Source organism: Ochotona curzoniae, unplaced genomic scaffold, assembly GCF_017591425.1.
Source record: "Ochotona curzoniae isolate NIBS_2020 unplaced genomic scaffold, NIBS_Ocur_1.0 contig_2404, whole genome shotgun sequence".
Classification (NCBI taxonomy): Eukaryota; Metazoa; Chordata; class Mammalia; order Lagomorpha; family Ochotonidae; genus Ochotona; species Ochotona curzoniae.
Window position 1 is genome coordinate 2,688,773 of NW_024465451.1, and position 19,563 is coordinate 2,708,335.

Consider the following 19,563-nt stretch of genomic DNA (forward strand, 5'->3'; position numbering starts at 1 on the left):
CTGAGAAATCAGTATTAGTGTCATTGTGAAGGGCAGGGACCCAAATCCTTGACTATCACCTACTGTCTCCCAGGGTGTGCATCAGCAGTAAACTTGGATCGCTTTTTAAGAAAATGTTGGGCCCAGCAGCGTAGGCTAGTGCTAAAGTCCTCGCCTTGAACGCTCCGGGATCCCATATGGGCACTGGTTCTAATCCCGGCAGCTCCACTTCCCATCCAGCTCCCTGCTTGAGGCCTGGGAAAGCAGTGGATGACAGGACAAAGCTTTGGGACCCTGCACCCGTGTGGGATACCCAGAAGAACTCATGGTTCCCGGCTTCGGATCGGCGCAGCACTGGCCGTTTCACTCACTTCGGGAGTGAATCATTGGACGGAATGTCTACCTCTCTGTCTCTCCTCCTCTCTGTATATCTGACTTTGTAATAAAAAAAATAAATAAATCTTAAAAAAAAAAAAGGAAAATGTTCATCTTCTTGGAATAGAGAGAGATAGGTATCTTCCATCTGCTGGTCTGTTGCCCAGATATTCACAAGAATAGAGTCTTGGATAGGTGGAATCCAGGAAGCTGGAGTTCCGTCTGGCTCTCACTCTGGAATGCATAGAGCAAAGCCCTTGAGCCATCATCTACTGCCTCTCAGGCTGCATTAGCAGGAAGCCAAATCAGAAGTGCAGAAGCAGTTACTGGGATTCAAACAGCCACTTCAGTATCAGCTGTGGGTATCCCAAGCAGTGGCTTAACCTGTTGTGCCATTACACTTACACCTCAACTATTTTTTTAAAAGATTTATTTTATTTTTATTACAAATTCAGATATACAGAGAGGAGACAAAGAGAAGAAGATCTTTTGTCCAATGGTTTACTCCCCAAGTGACCACAATAGCTGGTACTGCTCCGATTCAAAGCCAGGAGCCAGGAACTTCCTCCAGGTCTCCCATGTGGGTGCAGGATCCCAATGCATTGGGCCATCCTCGACTGCTTTCCCAGGCCACAAGCAGGGAGCTGGATGGGAAGTGGAGCTGCCAGGATTAGAACCTGTGCCCATATGGGATCTTTTTAAATGTGTATTTATAATACAGTACAGTTTGTTACATTTATAGTGTTACATGGCCATTTCCACTAGCTACTTCTAATCTTAATGGCCCCAAACAAATTCTGAACCCATGAAGTAGTACTTCCTATTTTTTCCTCCTCCCAGTGCACGGTAACCTCAAAATTTTCTGTTTGTATGAGTTTGACTCTTCTAAATTACCTTATAAACATGGAGTCCTATCATTTGTTCTTTTATGTTTTGCTTATTTCATTTAGCATATTGTGCTCAAGGTTCATTCACGTGTGTCAGACTTCTAGTGTGTTTCAGTAACACTCCATGGAATGCATATACTAGATACTATTATGAATTTTAATTGAACATTGGTAAAGCATGTATCTGCTTGAATGAAAACTATTACAGTAACCTGGACAGGTTGTACCTGCAGCACACTAAGCTCCATTTTGGAAGCAGTCAGGCTAGGAGCCCTGTGGGTTCTAGGCAGTCAGCACCACAACAAACTGCAGTACTGGTCTGGGAGTGGCAGACCATGGCCCTGACGCTCTGGCTAGGCAGGCCTCACGGCAGCACACCACTAACCAAGAGATTTGAGGCCAGGGTCTTGTTGGGAAGGTAGTGGGACCACTGATGTCCTTTGCTGAGCCACGTGCCTGGTGGTTTCTACACAGGCTGTGTCCACTGCTTGATGGTGTACATGTCTGGAAAAAGCAGGGCAGGGATCTGAAGGATTCTAGGTGGTTGTGGCCGCACTAGGCCAGGAGCCTGAGGCCGGGGTCCTGGTAGGACCCCCACTTAAGCCTTTGGCGTTACCAAGAAACCCGTGCCTTCATGTCTCTTCGTGCGACAGGATCTCTGGTCTTGGGGCCTGGAAACTGGTGTGTATGTTCTGGCATTTGGAACACAGTACATATTTTGCTACCTCCTCTGTTGATTCCTGTCCAGGGGAGAGGACTGTGCTCAGGTGCACGTGTCGGATTGCTTATAATGGTCAGAGCTGAGCTAGAAACCTAGAACTCCAGTCAAGTTTGTCACATGGATGCCAGGGGACCAACCATTTGGGCAGCTCTCTGCTGCTTCACCAGGTGGTGAGTTGCTATGGAGCTGGATCAAACTGAAGCAGTGGAGGCTTGAAAAAATGCTCTAATGTGGGATGCTGGCATCCTAGGGAGCAGCTTAGCTTGCTGTGTCACAACACCAGGCCCCTTGCTTTGAGTTCTTAAGGTATTTTCACTGGATGTATGTTCCAGTTTGAGATTTATTTTTCCCATAGTGCATTAAACATGTTAGTTTATTGTTTTTTTGGCGGTATTGTAACTGGAAAGGGAGATAATTTTTTAATATACATATTAGGTTGGTCTCAGTGCTTTTAAAGATTATCTCTGATCTTCAGGATTCTGTTTGTTCATTTTTGTTGTTTTTTTTTTTTAAGTTTTTTTTTTTTAATTTTGACAATCCTTACAAATTTTTTTTTAAAGATTTATTTTTATTATTATTTTTTTAATTGGAAAGGCAGACATACAGAGAGGAGAGACAGAGAGGAAGATCTTCCGTCCGATAATTCACTCCCCAAGTGAGCGCAACGGGCCGATACTATGCCGATCCGAAGCCAGGAGCCTCTTCTGGGTCTCCCACGCGGGTGCAGGTTCCCAAAGCTTTGGGCCGTCCTCGACTGCTTTCCCACAGGCACAGGCCACAGGCAGGGAGCTGGAAGGGAAGTGGGGCTGCCGGGATTAGAACCAGCACCCATATGGGATCCTGGGCGTGCAAGGCGAGGACCTTTAACCACTTGCGCCACCGCGCCGGGCCCAATCCTTACAAATTTAATTGGGGTAAAAAAGGTTCAAGGCCTAAAGGGGGATATAGAGGGAGAAGCCCCACCCAGTTTCCCACCCACCCTAAGTCCCGGATGTGGGGCATGCTCTGAGATACTCGATCAAGTGGTTCCAATAGTTCACCATTCATGGGTCGCTGCCAGTCTCGCCACTCCAAGCATGATGTGGTCGTTGAAGAGTCCATTGATTGACACAGTCCCTGCTAGAGTCTCCATTTGCCCAGTATTTTGCTGCCAACAGATAGCTGAGGTTGTTGCTTGACTTGTTCTGTCTTTCCTTGGTTAGGACTCTGAGTCTGGTGTCTTGACTGGGGAGATCCTCGAAGAAATTTTGAGGTATTCCCAGTCCAGATTTCTGCGTGTTCTAGTAAGCATAGGGCCCAGCACAGTCCATTGCCCCGATCAGCTGGTGGTTGCAGTTGCTGGGTCGGTTCTGTCTCCACCCGTGTCCTCTTGCAGTCCGGCCTGGTTCCGCCCTGGACGCACTTGTCCCTCGCACGTACCAGTAGGAGTTGCAGCCCAGTCAGGGCAGCCCACTGTAATCCCAACCAGACCCACCCCCTACCCTGGGTTGCCAGTATGTATAGCATACTAGTCCAGTCTGTCCCAAATACCCTTCTGTTCATATACTTGCCAACAGGTGTTGCAACCTACTTCCATCCAACCATCTCCTCCTACCGTCCCTAACGGATGTTGTTGGGTGTCTGTCTAGCCACCCCAGCCCCCATCCTAGTTCCCATGCCCTCCCGTGGAAGGTGATGACCCACGAGGGAGGAGCCCACTGTTTTCCTCCGAGGTCGCTCCCATTCCAGTTGTGCCCTCTCCAGTTGGCCCTGTGGTTCAACTCAGCGTGTCTAACCCTTTGTACCAGCTTCTGCCAGCTGATACTACAACTAAGCCCCAACAACCCTCACCAACTCAGATTGTAGCTTGCACCAATGGGAATAGTCAGCCCAGCCTGGTTTTCGCCCAATCTGGTCCACATGAGGTACACAGGTGCTGTGTCCCTGCCTGGTCTGGTCTATCCCCTACCTAGCTCACGCTCCTCAGTGTAAGTTGCTGTTCAGCTAGGGAACCTCCCCTTATTCCCCTGTCAGCTCTGCCTCCTCTTTTCCTGGTTCTCACATGTGTTGGTTGGGTGTTGCGGCTGCATCTGGCTCAGGCTACCTCACCTTGGCATTCCAACTTGTTTAAGATTTATTTATTTATTTTTTTATTACAAAGTCAGATATACAGAGAGAAGGAGAGACAGAGAGGAAGATCTTCCATCTGATGATTCACTCCCCAAGTGAGCCACAATGGCTGGTGGTATGCTGACCCGAAGCCAGGAACCAGGAACCTCCTCCAGGTCTCCCACATGGGTGCAGGGTCCCAAAACTTTGGGCTGTCCTCGACTGCCTTCCCAGGCCACAAGCAGGGAGCTGGATGGGAAGTGGAGCTGCCAGGATTAGAACCGGTGCCCAAATGGGATCCTGGTGCGTTCAAGGTGAGGACTTTAGCCGCTAGGCCCTGTTTGTTCATTTTGAAAGGCAGAGAGACTGAGTGATCCTCCATCTGCAGTTCACTGTCCAGATGGCTGTAGTGACTAGGTTTGGGCTGGTCTGAAGCCAGGAGCTACAACTTCTAGGTTTCCCATGTTGAGTGGAGGGACCCAGGGGGAAGGCAGAGACGTCGCTGCTATGCCACAGCATCAGCCCCTTCAGTAACTTCTGAATAGGTTTATGGTAGGGAAAATTTGGGAGTTAAGCCCAATACAAAAATGGATAAATTATGTGTTCACACAGTAAAATAACAAAACACAGGAAAGGTGAGTGAGCGGCAGCTGTAGTTTAAAATGTGGGCAAATCTTGGGGATACCCAGAAAGTGGTGGGAACCAAATCTCATACTAAATTCAGTCAAGCATGTGTGCAAATCTAAAAGCAAAGGCAACAGTACACGATAGCAGTGTTGTTTTGGTTTAAGTGCAAGTAGGATTAGGCAGTCTGGGAAAGGGGGAGAATCCACAACTGTATAATAGTATGTCAGTTATATTCTGGCTTTTAGAGTCAGTGGTAGCTTCACAGATGAGCATCTTAGAGGAATGCTGCAAAAAGCCCATGAGAGGCAGCATTGTGCATTAGCCTGCCACTCATTACTGCCTGCATCCGCCATTGAACTGCTGACTATAATTATGGCCACACCACTTCAGTTTCCTGTTTTCCTGCTCATACATCCTGGGAGGCAGCAGATGGCTGACGTGCTGCCCACGTGGGGGACAGAGATTTAGTCTTTGCTTTGGCCTGGCCCAGCCTGGTTGTTACAGATATTGAAGAGTGAATGAGCAGATTAAGGAATGTTTTTAATGATTTATTTATTTGAAAGGTGGAGTTAGTGAAAGATTCATCTCCCATCTGCTAGTTCACACTCCATATGGCCACAACACCTGGAGCTAGGTTGATCCAAAGCCAGAAGTCAAGAGCTTCTTGGTCGCCCACATGGGTGCAGGGGACCAAACACTTGGGCTGTCTTCCATTGTTTTCCAGTTGCATTATCAGAGGTCTGAATTAGAGGTGGAGCAGCTGGCCGAAGTTCTCACCCTGCATGTGCTGTGTTCATAGATAAGCACCAGTTCATATCCCGCCTGTTCCACTTCCCAGCCAGCTCCCTGGGAAAACAGTAGAGGAAAGCCCAAAACCTTGGGACCCTGCACCCACTTGGGGGACTCAGAAGAAGTTCCTGGCTCCTGGCCTTGGATCAGCTCAGCTTCAACTGTTGTGGCTACTTGGGGAGTGAACCAGTGGATGGAAGATCTTTCTCTCTGTATTCTCTCTGTATAGCTGCCTTACCAATAAAAATAAACACATTTTAAAAGTTTATTTAATAATGATAATGATAATGATAACTTAAGAGAAGTGAAGTAGTTGGGGCTTGTTCCTGCAGCCCTGTGGGATGCTGGCACTGCAGGCTGTGGCTTTACCTACTTGCTATGATGGTGGCCCAGTGGTAAGCTTTTAAAATTTAAAACTCTGATGGACATATAGGTTATTGCAGAAAGGTACGTGATATTCTACAAAATCGGTTATACTAGTATGTATTTAACTTGGTAGGTTAAGTATGTCTGAGTTTGTATTGGACAAATCATGGATTACTCTCAGTTTATGAACATTTATCATGTATCTACCATTGTGCTAAGAAGTACCTTATATCTTTCTGTGTAATCTTTATACAGCTTGAACATTTCCTAATGTAAAAATTCAAAATTCAATTGCTGAAATCTCAAGCACCAACATGGCAATAGAAAAAAAATCTTGCACATGACTTCATGTGTTGTGTCATAGTCAGAATGCAGGCGCTCTAAAAATACTATATAAAATTAACCTCCAGACTGTGCAAGATATGCATAAAACAAAAATTTTGTATGTAAACTTGGATTCCAAACCCAGGTTCTCTCATTGAGTGTATGCACATATTTTAAAATGGGACACACTTGGTCTCGAGCATTGCAGATAAAGAGTATACAACCTTGTAAGAATTCTGGGGCCTGGGTCCGGCGGCCTGGCCTAGTGGCTAAAGTCCTTGCCTTGAACGCACCAGGATCCCATATGGGCGCCGGTTCTAATCCTGGCAGCTCCACTTCCCACCCAGCTCCCTGCTTGTGGCCTGGGAAAGCAGTCAAGGAAGGCCCAAAGTTTTGGGACCCTGCACCCGTGTGGGATACCCAAAAGAGCTCATGGTTCCCGGCTTCGGATTGGCACAGCACTGGGCACCGGCCGTTTCACTAACTTGGGGAATGAACCATTGGACAGAAGATCTTCCTCTCTGTATATCTGACTTTGTAATAAAAACAAAATAAATCTTAAAAGAAAGAATTCTGGGGCCTGGCAGCGTAGGCTAGTGACTAAAGTCCTTGCTTTGAATGCACCAGGATTCCATATGGGCGCTGGTTCTAATCCCTGCAGCTCCACTTCCCATCCAGCTCCCTGCTTGTGGTTTGTGAAAGTAGTCAAGGACAGTCCAATGCTTTCGTATCCTGCACCCGTGTGGAAGGTCCTGGCTCCTGGCTTCGGATCGGCACAGCACCGGCTGTTGTTGTCACTTGGGGAGTGAATCATCGGATGGAAGATCTTCCTCCCTCTCTCCTCCTCTCTGTATATCTGACTTTTAATAAAAACAAATAAATCTTAAAAAAAAAAAAAAGAATTCTGACAAGTTTAAACTTGTATGCCCTTGTTTTGTCCAGTGCATAGGAATTTGAGCAGCTTGCTAAGGGAGGCACAACTACAAAGTATAAAAACCGGAGTGGAAAACAGATTCATTCTTAACCATACCTTTAACTGCTGTGCTGTACCAATTGATGTAATAGTACTTGCTTAAGGAGCTATACTGTGTGCCTTGGTACAGGTGTGGTACTAGAGGTGTCACATAGTATTTTAACTTTTTTTTTTTTTTATTGGAAAGGCAGATATATGAAGAGAAGGAGATACAAAGAGAAAGATCTGTCTTCTGGTTCACTCTCCAAGTCGCCACAATGGCCTCAGCTGAGCCAGTCCAAAGCCAGGATCCAGGACCTTCCTCTAGATCTCCCACACGGGTGCAGGGTCCCAATATTTAGGTGACAGGATCCAAATACTTGAGCCATTATTTGCTGCCTCCCAGAATGCATTGCAAGGTTTTGAATTGGAAACCTCTTGGGAAGTGGTACTGGAACTCAAATAGCACTGTGATATGGGTTTTATGTGTCGCAAGTGGCAGGCTTAGCTGCTGCTGTGGTCTCCCTGGAGGGGCGTGGTGAGGGTGAATGGGTTGGAGCTGAAGACCAATGATAAAGAACAATGCTTTTGAGGGTCTTTGACAGTGTGTTTTTCTCCTTTTGTTTATTCTAGAGACCATGGCAAGTCCGGGGAAAGATAATTATCGAATGAAGAGCTATAAGAACAATGCCCTAAACCCTGAAGAAATGAGGCGGAGAAGAGAGGAAGAGGGCATTCAGCTCCGGAAGCAAAAGCGAGAGCAACAAGTGGGTTAAACAGAGTGTTTTCAAAGATAACTGTTGGGAGAAACGATTGAGGCTGTATGGTGGCTCTCCACCTTATACAATTTTTCTCTCGAGTAGTTTGGATGGGCCAGTCATCAGTTTCCTTTTCTTAAGAAATATTGAAAACTTGTCCCTCCTGTCATTTTAACCAGCTGAGATGTCATGTATGTCTTCAGTGTAGCAATCTAGTTCTAAGTCGTGGTGCCTTTTTTATTCTTCACACCGCAGTCGGTGTTAGGTCTGGCCCTCAGGGGCCTGCTCCAAGCCTACCCCTTTTAAGGAGCTCATCAACCACCCTGGGCTGCTCATGTTTTCTGGGGTCCCATCCTTCTAAGTAGCGTGCCTACGTGTGAGGCAAGGTCAATGCCTCACCATCTGGACTTGGTTCACGGTGCTCATCTACGTGTAGTTACCTAACTTACTTTTGTCTCCTCTCTTGACACTGTAATCATTAAAAGTTGTTTTTGTTTTTTCTGTTTATAAAAATGCAAACAGAGGTAAACTCCTTAGAAAATGTTCCTTGTCAGAACGTAAAGCATCTCATCATTTCCTTAACTGGTCTAACATGACCTCATTGGGCCATAATTTAATATTGGGTTGTTCTTGGTTTTTTTCATTCGGTGAGTTATCTTACCCTGTCTTTTCACTTTACTTACATACAGCTTTTCAAACGGAGAAATGTGGAGCTAATCAATGAAGAAGCTGCCATGTTTGATAGTCTCCTTATGGACTCCTATGTGAGCTCTACCACTGGGGTAAGGCCCTTGCGTGTGACTGAATCAGCCTGGGACTTGCTTGCTTCCATAGAACAGAGATTGGGTGTTTCACGTCACCTGGTGGCTTTGCCAGTGACGATGCTCACCGTAACTTCCGTGAGCAGTCATTTAAGAAATCGACGGAAGTTAATCATCTTGGATGGAAATACCTGAGGAAATCACGTAAGAGAACCCATCAGTTGCCTGAAAGTAGGAACACCTCTGAAATATTGCAGCTAGAAGTAGCCACACAATTTTCCCAGAGTCTTTTATACCCTTTCTCTTTAATTCAAGTCTTAGAAAGCAGGATTATGCATTCATATCTTGCTCTAATGTTGGATGGGGAAGTCCTAAACCTGTTCTGTGTTCTAGGAGAGTGTCATCACAAGAGAGATGGTGGAAATGCTCTTTTCTGTTGACTCTGACCTGCAGTTAGCCACCACACAGAAATTCCGGAAACTGCTCTCTAAAGGTACAAAGCCTGGTCCATCTCCTTGAGGCCTTATGGGATTTAGCCTCTTGTGTCTTTTTACAGACCTCATTAACTCCTCTCCCTCTCATTCATTCTGCTTTAGCCCTATTGGCCTTGGGTGCTGGTCTCGCCTTTATTTGATAAAGGCAGAGTATCTGAGAGAGAGACAGAGAGAAAAATCCTCTATACTTGGGTTTATGTCATAAATAACTTCAAAAGCCAGGGTGGGCCAAGCGAAGCTGGAAACTAGGAACTTGATATGAGCCTCTCATGTAGTTGGAAGGGGCCCAAGCGTTTGGACAGTCTTCTGCTTCCTGCTCCAGCACATTGGCAGAAACCTGGAATGGAAGCGGAGAAACTGGGACTTAAAAACCAGCACACTGGGCCCAATGTCGTGGCCTAACAGCTAAAGTCCTTGCCTTGAAAGCGCTGGGATCCTATTTAGGCACCAGTTCTAATCCCAGCAGCTCCACTTCCCACCCAGCTCCCTGCTTGTGGCCTGGGAAAGTAGTCAAGGAAGGCCCAAGTCTTTGGGACCCTGCACCCGTGTGGGATACCTGGAAGAAGTTCCTGGTTCCCGGCTTCGGATTGGCATAGCACCGGCAGTTTCACTCACTTGGGGAGTGAATCATCGGACGGAAGATCTTCCTCTCTGTCTCTCCTCCTCTCTGTGTATCTGACTTTGTAGTAAAAATAAATAAATCTTTAGGGCCCAGCACGGTGGCGCAGTGGTTAAAGTCCTCACCTTGCACGCCCGGGATCCCACATGGGCGCTGGTTCTAATCCCGGCGGCCCCGCTTTCCATCCAGCTCCCTGCCTGTGACCCGGGAAAGCAGTCAAGGACGGCCCAAAGGTTTGGGACCCTGCACCCACGTGGGAGACCCGGAAGAGGCTCCTGGCTTTGGATTGGCACAGCACTGGCTGTTGTAGTCATTTGGGGAGTGAATCATCGGATGGACTTAAGATCTTCCTCTCTGTCTCTCCTCTCTGTATATCCGCCTTTGCAATAAAAATAATATAAATCTTTAAAAAATAAATAAATAAATCTTTAAAAAAAAAAAAAACAGCACACCAAAATAGGACAGTGGTATCACACAGAGTGCATTACTTACTGTGCCACAACGTGACCCCATGCTCTCACCTTTATGTTTGGTTTTTTCTCTCTGCTTAATTTTTCACTCCACATATCTACATTTCATCTTTCTCAATTCTGTGCTCAATTTCTTTTTTTTTCCTATTTTTAAAAAAAGTTTTGTTTAATTTTTAGTTGAAAGAGTTATAGAGAAAAAGGAGAGACAGATCCTCCATCCTTAGTTCACACTCCACGTGGCCACAACAGCCAGAGCTGAGCCAATCCAAAGCCAGGAGCTTCTTACGGCTCTCCTCATGTGTGCAGGATTCCAAGGACTTGAGCTGTCCTCACTGCTTTCCCAGGCCATAGGCATGGATCTGAATCAGGAGTGGAGCAGCGAGGACTTGAAACACGGCCCATATGGGATATCCAGTGCCACAGGCAAAGGTTTAACCTGTTTACTCCACAGCAGTGGTCCCAGTTCTGCTCTTGATTTCCTTTTGTTCTGAGATTTATTGATTTGAAATACAGAATGATAGAAAAAACTTAAGCTAGGAACCAGCAACTAACATTGAAGTTTCTTACATGGATGGTGGAAATTCGATTACTTTGGCCATCATCTGTTTTCTTCCAGGAGCGTTAGGAGGAATCCTAAATGGAAACAAGTAAGCCTCAGTCCTATAGGACTTTGAAAGGGGATGATGCCATCCTTCATGACAGTTTAACCTACTGTGTAATATCAGTCCCATACCTTTCATCTTTGAACCATGTGATATAGTTAGACTGTGTAAGGGTGAAGTCAATCTTTTTTTTTTTTTAAGTCAATCCTAATTGGGTTGTGTTTTCCATTCACTTATAAACAAAGGGCCCAGCGCCATAGCCTAGCGGCTAAAGTCTTTGCCTTAAATGTGCTGGGATCTCATATGGACACCAATTCTAATTCTTGGCAGCCCCACTTTGTACAGCTGCCTATTTGTGGCCTAGGAAAGCAGTCGAGGACGGCCCAAAACCTTGGGACCCTGTACCCGTGTGGGAAACCTGGAAGAGGCTCCTGGCTGCAGATTGGCGCAGCTCTGGAAGTCCCAACCCTCATGAATGGAAGATCTCTTTATTTCTTTGCCTTTCGAATAAATAAATAAATAAGTATTTTTGCATTTAAGGACCGAGTATTGATAAAGCTACCTGAACAGAAGGGAGTTTGTGTATGTTTGTATAGTGGTCAGAAGTGTTGAGGGAGAATCCTGGTTGATACCAGTGGCGAGTACATCTTTTTCTTCTTCCGTCTTTCTCCTGCAGAGCCTAGTCCTCCCATAGACGAAGTCATCAACACACCGGGAGTAGTGGATCGCTTTGTGGAGTTTCTGAAGAGAAATGAGAACTGTACGTTACAGGTGAGGCCCAGGGAAAGGTTATTAAATAAAGCCCCTTTCTAAGAAATTGCAATAGTATTTATCAGTAGACATCCTATCTCTCAAGATAACATCATGTGATAAACATGTAAACTGTCAGACGCCTCAGAGAGCTTAGCTTTAAAGAAAGAAGAAAAACAAAATCTCTTCCTTCACAGTGATCTCAGTAACTGTGGAGTAATGCATTTGTTAATTGGCTGTATTTAGCCATTCTGTCATATACTTGCTTACATGCATTCAGAGCTGGAAGTAGCTCCGAGCACCATGTTGTACATGATAAAAACATGCAAGGTAAGTTTCCTTTCAATTTTTCTTAAGCTCAGAAACACAAGACTATTGCAAACAGACCACCCCATTACAAATCAGAGGGTCTAGTATACTTCCGTGTCTTTTCTCAGTACATGGCTGACAAGTCTGCCTCCTGGAGCTTGTTGGAAACTCAGCTGAAGGGGCCTTTACACAGCCTACCTCACTAACTCTCATTTCAAAAGTGATGAGCATGAAACTTGGGAAATAAATCAGTGACTTGTTAGAGATTCTGTGGGTGTTACAGTACAAAACCAGACCAGAGGATTCCAATTCCATCTTCCCAATGTGTCACCTCGCTGCCTCTTCCTACCATTTAAAACAAGGGAGGGAAAATGCTTAGTTTTTGTTTTACTTTTTGGGGGCAAGAGATGTACTATTCTGAGCTAGTGCGTACACATGACTGCTCGGTTTGTAGTATCTCTCAGTGTTGACTTAATTTCCTTTCCAGTTTGAAGCTGCCTGGGCTCTAACCAACATTGCCTCTGGAACATCTCAGCAAACCAAAATTGTCATTGAGGCTGGGGCTGTCCCCATTTTCATAGAGCTGCTTAACTCCGACTTTGAAGATGTACAGGAACAGGTAATGCTCAGATTGGATTAATTCTCGGTGGTAGCTACAGTGTGCCACCAAATGTGCTTGACTTTAGTTCCGGTTCTTGGCATAATGTTCTTAAAAATCTTGGAATCTTCTGGGTAGTAAGCGTGTTTTGCTATTTATAGAGCCCTGTTGGGACATATCTGAGTCCATGTTAATGAAATGACTCAGGGAGGGCTCCTAGGTAGCCTTTCAGGGGTTAGGCACTAGAAAAACCAAACATAGACGTGGGAGCTCCTGGTCTCGTCCTTCACCTTGACTTCCCCAGGAGCAGGGGCCTGGAGATTGGGTTATAAGCTGTTGAGAAGTGAGAGCTTCTAGGTCTGTGTCCACGTCAGTATACTGAGAAGGTGGCAGAGAACATGGCAGCTCTGCACTGCCCTCCTCACTTCCTGCCTTGTCTAACATGTCTGTATGTGGCTGGTCCTGAGCTGCTTTCTTTATAATAAGCTAGTAAACATAAATGAAGTGTTTCTCTGAGTTCTCTGTAAGAATTCCAAAATTTCTAGCTGATCGGTTAGAAATGTAGGTAGTGGCTGGGACTCAGGATTAGTGTCTGAAGTGTAGCACAGGTTACGTGGGAGTGATTCACGGGGTTGATCTGTGGGGTCTGCATTAACTTTTAAGAGTTAGTGTCAAATTTGAAATAAATTGTTGGACATGGAGTTGGTGTCTGAGAATTAGTTGTTGGTGTGGGGAAGATGCCGCATATGCCTTCAGTGCCAGAAATAATGTGGGAAGAAGACACTGCACTATACATTACCAGTTTCCCTGTTACCAAAGATCATGGCAGTTAAGATGTAACTTTGATTTCTCCAAGTGGATTTTTGGTGGTTAGATAGAAGTAATGAGTGGTAATGACATATTTACTCCATCAGTACTTTTAAAGTTGATCCAAAAGCAGCTCCAAGGGTGTGACTCACTGACCCTTTCCAAGGGAATGGCAGTGGGCAGCTCTTTGGCTTCTCAGGCTGTGGTGCAGATGGCAGCCTTTCTTTCTCACTCAACCAGGAACTCTGAATGTAAAGGCCAGTGAAAAGCAAGTGCTCACTAAGGATTTCAACAGGGAGGTTACCTGAGCTTGTTTAGTGTGCCTTGAGCCTTGACATGACTCAGCCTGGTGGGAACTCTGTGATTGTTCATAAATACTCATGCAAGCTGCAGGCTCTGAGTGACAGCTTCATCACTCCCTTTGCAGGCAGTCTGGGCACTGGGAAACATAGCTGGGGACAGCTCTGTGTGCCGAGATTACGTCTTGAACTGTTCCATCCTGAATCCTTTATTAACGTGAGTAATTACAATCATTTGCACCTAGGCGTTTAATAGGGTAGCCACATGGCAAGTCATTTGCCTGTAGCTTGATTCCTTAAGATGACAAATACAAATTCTGTAAGTATATTCTAATTGCTGAAGTGAAAAAATAAGTATCTTTTTGAGAAAGAGAATAGTGTACCAGATCCTATTCTTCATTTTGAGGCACTGTAGACCCTATTGTGGGTCATATCAGCCTCGTTTGTGAGCCAAGGGAGGAAGGAAGGCTAGTCTTTAGAGCACGTTCGTCTCCTGTGGGGTTGTGTGTAGGCACATTGGATAGCTCTGTTGTAAATTATAAATCAGTGATGCTGTGCAGGATCATCTGGAGCCCTGTCTCCATCCCTTCCCTCACAGCCTCAAGTCAGCTGCATCTGGCTGAAAACATATGCATGAACCGCTCTTGATAAACCTCAACCTTGCAGACTATTGCTATCATTTCTTGAACCCTTTACGAAAAAAGTTGTCCTGTGAATCATAGCTAAAACCCTACCACTAGACTTTCATGTTTTATTTCCAAAGATACATCTCTTGTTCACCGCTTTGGCCATCGCTATGGGCACTATATGTCCTGCCATGAAAGCTTCCCTGCTAGGGCTGGCATTGTGACTTAACATGTTGAGACACTGCCCATCTGTGCACTTGTTCAAGTCCCAGATGCTCCACTTCCAATCCAGCTCCTGCTAATGCATCTGGGAAAGGTACCCAAGTGCTTGGACCCCTGTGCCCCTATGAGAGCTCTAGATGAAACCCCTGGCTTTTGGTTCCTGGCTTCAACCTGGCCCAGCCCTGGCTGTTGTGGCCATTAGGGAGTGAGCCAGAGGATGATCGGTTGCTCATTCTCTGTCCTTCTCACTGTATTAAAATCTGCCTTTTAAATGAGTTTTGTTTTGTTTTGTTTTCTGTTTTAAGATGGAAATAAAGCTTTGCCACCTTAGAGTCTAGCCCTCTGTTTTGCCCCTTTGTGATTAACTACCACAGCTGGTCTGAATTGTCAGTGCAGATGTCAGGCTCCCGGCCCACACTTCTTTGCTAATTTGGTTCTGCAGGTAGAAAGAAGTAAGCTGCTGAAGTCTTAGGGGTCTGATTGGATCTGCCCCTGGGGTTCAATGGCAGTAGCCTTATATGCCACAGTATCAGGTAGCACGATCTGACTTTTTCTGTTTCCTTCAGGCTCCTAACCAAGTCTACACGACTGACAATGACACGGAATGCAGTCTGGGCTCTGTCAAACCTCTGCCGAGGGAAAAACCCACCTCCAGATTTTGCAAAGGTGAGAGAGCTGCTTCCCAGTGGTGATTTGTAGTGGATTGCTTCATAGGGACTTGTGAAGTCTTTGCAGACACTCTTTAAGACTCAAATCATGGGAGAGACTGAAAGAAAAAGCAGTTGCTATTGGAGTGGATGACTTGGTAGGCCTGAAGCCCTAGTGTGAAGGAAAGGCACAAGATGTAGAATGACTTGTTCGTAACGTTGGTGTTAGTGATCGAGTCCTTCCCCGCTCTGCTCTCAACAGGTCTCTCCTTGTTTGCCTGTACTGTCTCGCCTACTTTTCAGCAGTGACTCAGACTTGCTGGCGGATGCCTGCTGGGCCCTCTCTTACCTGTCTGATGGCCCCAATGAGAAGATCCAGGCCGTCATAGACTCTGGAGTTTGCCGGAGATTGGTAGAGCTTCTGATGTGAGTAAACTACATTAGAGAGGGCACAGATTGCTTAAGTTTCTCCAAGTTTGTGTAAAGAGCTGCAGTAGCACTTTGCTGCCCAACCCAAAAATTTGGAGTCATGAGAGTGTTGTCAGGTTTGGGTATCAGCAGGAGTATGCTGGGTGGGCCGTCCACTGATGAGCTCTTCCTTCTCTGTAGGCACAATGATCACAAAGTGGCTTCACCTGCCCTGAGAGCTGTGGGTAACATTGTCACTGGGGATGATATCCAGACCCAGGTAAGGAGGAGGGGGGAATAGGATCTCAGCTCAGACCAGCTTCTGGGAGAGCAACCTTCCCTGCCAAGGATGCTGGTCCTGGCGGGCAACATGGTCCAGGTGTGAATGCATAGGACTGAGTAAAGCAGTTCATCTCTGCCATTCTATATAACCACAGGCAACTTAATTCCTTCCTATCTTCTATGAATTAGAAGCATAGCATCAGGCCTGGTGAGGTAGCCTAATGGTTAAAGTACTCGCCTTACACATACTGGGATCCCATGGGCACCGGTTCATGTCCTGGCCGTGCTGCTTCCCATCCAGCTCCCTGCTTGTGGCCTGGGAAAGTAGTCAAGGACAGCCCAAGGCCTTGGGACCATGCACCAGCGTGGGAGACCCAGAAGAAGCTCCTGGCTCCTAGCTTCAGATAAGTTCAGCTCTGACAGTTGTGGCTACTTGGGGAGTGAGTCAACGAATGGAAGGTCTTCCTCTCTGTCTCTCCTCCTCTCTCCTGTTCTCTATATATCTGACTTCCCAATAAAAAATAAATGAATTAAAAAAAAAAAAAAAGCATAGCATCATCTAGCAGGAACTTGTGGAAGATAACCACACTCATTACCTGTGACTGTAAAAACAGTAAAGTTTTAATTATGGATATTGCCACATGTTGATAGCCCGCAGGTGGATTGGCAAAATTATTCTGCTAGTCGAGGACGGCCCAAAGCTTTGGGATCCTGCACCCCCGAGGGAGACCCAGAAGAGGCTCCTGGCTTTGGATTGGCTCAGCTCCAGCCGTAGCGGCCACCTGGGGAGTGAATCATCGGGCGGAAGATCTTCCTCTCTGTCTCTCCTCTCTGTATATCTGCCTTTCCAATAAAAGATAAAATAAAATTTTTTAAAAATTATTCTGCTAAAAGGCCAAGGTTCTCCCCTGTGGGTGCATGGGAGATATTCATTGTCTCGCTCACTCTGCAGATGGCTACAACAGCCAGAGTTAGGCCAGGTCAAAGGCAGGAGCAAGATCATCTGCGTGGGTAGAAGGAACCCCAGTTATTTGAGCCATAGGCACTGCCTCCCAGGGTGAAGGGATGCGTCTCAGGAGGAGAAAAAGATGTTCTTTCCTTCCCTCGGCTCACTTTCCAAGTGGATACTAGCATCTTGACATGTGTAAGTTTTTAATTTCAACTTCATGTTATTTATCTAGTTTTTAATTTCCTGTGCTTTTGGTGTTCTAGGTCATTCTCAACTGTTCAGCTCTCCCTTGTCTCCTCCACTTGCTGAGCAGTCCAAAGGAATCGATCCGGAAGGAAGCTTGCTGGACCATTTCAAATATCACTGCTGGCAACAGGGCTCAGATACAGGTAGAATATGCAGAGAAGCTGAGAGATGTGGGCAGCATAGGAGCATGGGAGGTTGTGAGATGTTTTCCAGAAAGAATATGTTTCTTCTTAGAAACTGGAGCTGCTATGCAGTGTTAATCTGAGACTGTGTGTGACCATATTTGGGATTCTCTGTAACCTGTCACTTGTGTGGGAAGAATCAAGGATAACCCCACAGAGGGGAATGATATCTAAGTCTTAGCTGATATTGTGGCTTGAATTAGCTTTCTGTGAGGCAGTATTCTCCCTGCATCTCATGCCTTCAATTTTCTCTCAGGCTGTCATAGATGCAAATATCTTCCCTGTGTTGATTGAAATCCTTCAGAAGGCCGAGTTCCGAACAAGGAAAGAGGCAGCCTGGGCCATCACCAATGCCACATCGGGAGGCACCCCTGAGCAGATAAGGTATCACAATCCATTCCCCCGAAACCCCCCCCTTTTTTTTTAAGGTTTCCTTATTTTTTTCAAAAGAGTTACGCAGAGGGAGAAAACACATTTCCATCCGCTGAGTTTCTCCTCAACAATGTTCACAGCTGGGCCAGGCTGAAGCCAGGAGTCAGAAAGCTCATCTGGATCTCCCACATGGGTACAACTACTTGGGCCATCTTTTGCATTCCCAGGCACATCAGCAGGCAGCAGGATTGGAAGTGGAGCACTGCCATCATGCCAGCCCCATTCTCAATTATTTTTGCAAATAATTGAGTTCCCAGAGCAGCTTCTTTGGGAATTCATACATTGAATGAGACGTGAGAAAACCAAATCAAAACCTGTTTTTTGTGTGTGATTTCTGTGTTTCCATGATCTGGACAGTTGTAGGAGTTAGATAAGTGACTCTTTTTTTAAGATTTATTTATTTTTATTGCAAAGTCGGATATACATAGAGATACAGAGAAGGGAGACAGAGGAAGAGCTTCTGTCCAATGATTCACTCCCCAAATGACCGAATGGCCAGAGCTGAGCCGATCCGAAGCCAGGAGCTTCTTCTGGGTCTCCCACCAGGGTGCAGGCTCCCAAGGCTTTGGGCCATCCTCAACTGCTTTCCCAGGCCACAAGCAGGGAGCTGGATGGGAAGCAAGTCTGCCAAGATTAGCACCAGCGCCCATATGGGATCCCAGTGTGTTCAAGGCAAAGACTTTTTCAGCTAGGCTACCACTCCAGGCCCCAGGTAAGAAACTTTTCCTCCACTTGTAGCCTACTAGGAATAACGTATTCTGCATATGTGAAGCCTTAGATAACAGATTAAAAGTGAGGCATTGAAGGATGAGTAAATCTGCATGAGGGCTTTTAGATGGGAGTAGCATTGGTGAAGTAAAGATTTCAAGTTCTTGTAATGTTCTTAGAGGGCAGTAATGAGAGGCCGAGCTAGAAAAGGCAGTAGAAACCATGTTGTAGAAAGTCTGTTGTACTGTAGGCTCCATGGAAATGGTGGAACCTGTGGAAGCTTTTAAACAGGGAAATTATATATTCAGAATAGTAATATTACAACTATGTTGGCATTAGCAACAAGGAGGAAACATGGTAGAATCCACCTGTGAAACAGAGTACACCGGTAGAGATGATAGATTCAAGAGGCAGTGACTGTGTGTTTACCAAGATTCAGAATTGATATTTAGGGGGGAATTATGACATTGAGGATAAAGATAGCACCTGTGGCGCTAGCATCCCATATGGGTGCCGGTTCATATCCTGGCAGCTCCGCTTTTGATCCAGCTCTCTGCTTGTGGCCTGGGAAAGCAGTGGAAGAGGGTGAAGGTCCTTCTGCCTCTGCACCCATGTGGGAGATCCACAAGAAACTCCAGGTTCCTTGCTTTGGATCATTTCAACTCTGCCCATTACAGACATTGGGGGGTGGGGGGAGTAAACTAGCAGGTGGAAGATATATCTCTCTCTGTAACTCTGTCTTTCCATTAAACAAACAAACAAATAAATTCTTTAAAAAAGAAAAGGTGTTGCTGAAGGTATTGGAAAGGATGAGGAAGACCCATAGGCCAGTATTAAATCAGAACTTCTCTCTTCTCTGGCTCCAGGTACCTGGTCTCCTTGGGCTGCATCAAACCCCTGTGTGACTTACTGACTGTGATGGATTCAAAGATTGTACAAGTGGCCCTCAATGGACTGGAGAATATCTTGCGGCTTGGAGAACAGGAGGGCAAGCGCAGTGGCTCGGGAGTCAATCCCTATTGTGGTCTCATTGAGGAAGCCTATGGTAGGTGTCCTCTCAGCAGCCTCAACTGTGCCTTGCGTACCCAGGTTCTAGGGCCAAGCCTTGGGGTTTTAGGCCTCTGGAGCAATAAGGGAGGGAGTGTGTATGTAAGAAGTATGGGAAGCATCAGTAGCTCACATGTGACATTGTCCCTAAAATCAGGTAAGAGCTCATCTTCTGGCCAAATTCTACCATTCACACCACTGGTCGTACCATGGGAGTGACTGGCACATGAGTGGCCAGG

At 46.0% G+C, this 19,563-nt stretch overlaps 1 protein-coding gene across 1 annotated transcript in view; it reads left to right on the top strand.

The window, feature by feature from the left end:
- Positions 1–19,563, top strand: part of KPNA6 (karyopherin subunit alpha 6) — a 55,810-nt gene that overhangs the window by 31,122 nt on the left and 5,125 nt on the right. The window contains exons 2-13 of the mRNA XM_040974116.1: positions 7,742–7,875; positions 8,556–8,648; positions 9,021–9,120; positions 11,489–11,583; positions 12,359–12,490; positions 13,704–13,792; positions 14,990–15,089; positions 15,333–15,496; positions 15,680–15,758; positions 16,973–17,098; positions 17,394–17,521; positions 19,144–19,322. Of these exons, the coding sequence (XP_040830050.1) occupies positions 7,742–7,875; positions 8,556–8,648; positions 9,021–9,120; positions 11,489–11,583; positions 12,359–12,490; positions 13,704–13,792; positions 14,990–15,089; positions 15,333–15,496; positions 15,680–15,758; positions 16,973–17,098; positions 17,394–17,521; positions 19,144–19,322 (1,419 nt within the window). The remainder of the gene's footprint in view (positions 1–7,741; positions 7,876–8,555; positions 8,649–9,020; positions 9,121–11,488; positions 11,584–12,358; positions 12,491–13,703; positions 13,793–14,989; positions 15,090–15,332; positions 15,497–15,679; positions 15,759–16,972; positions 17,099–17,393; positions 17,522–19,143; positions 19,323–19,563) is intronic.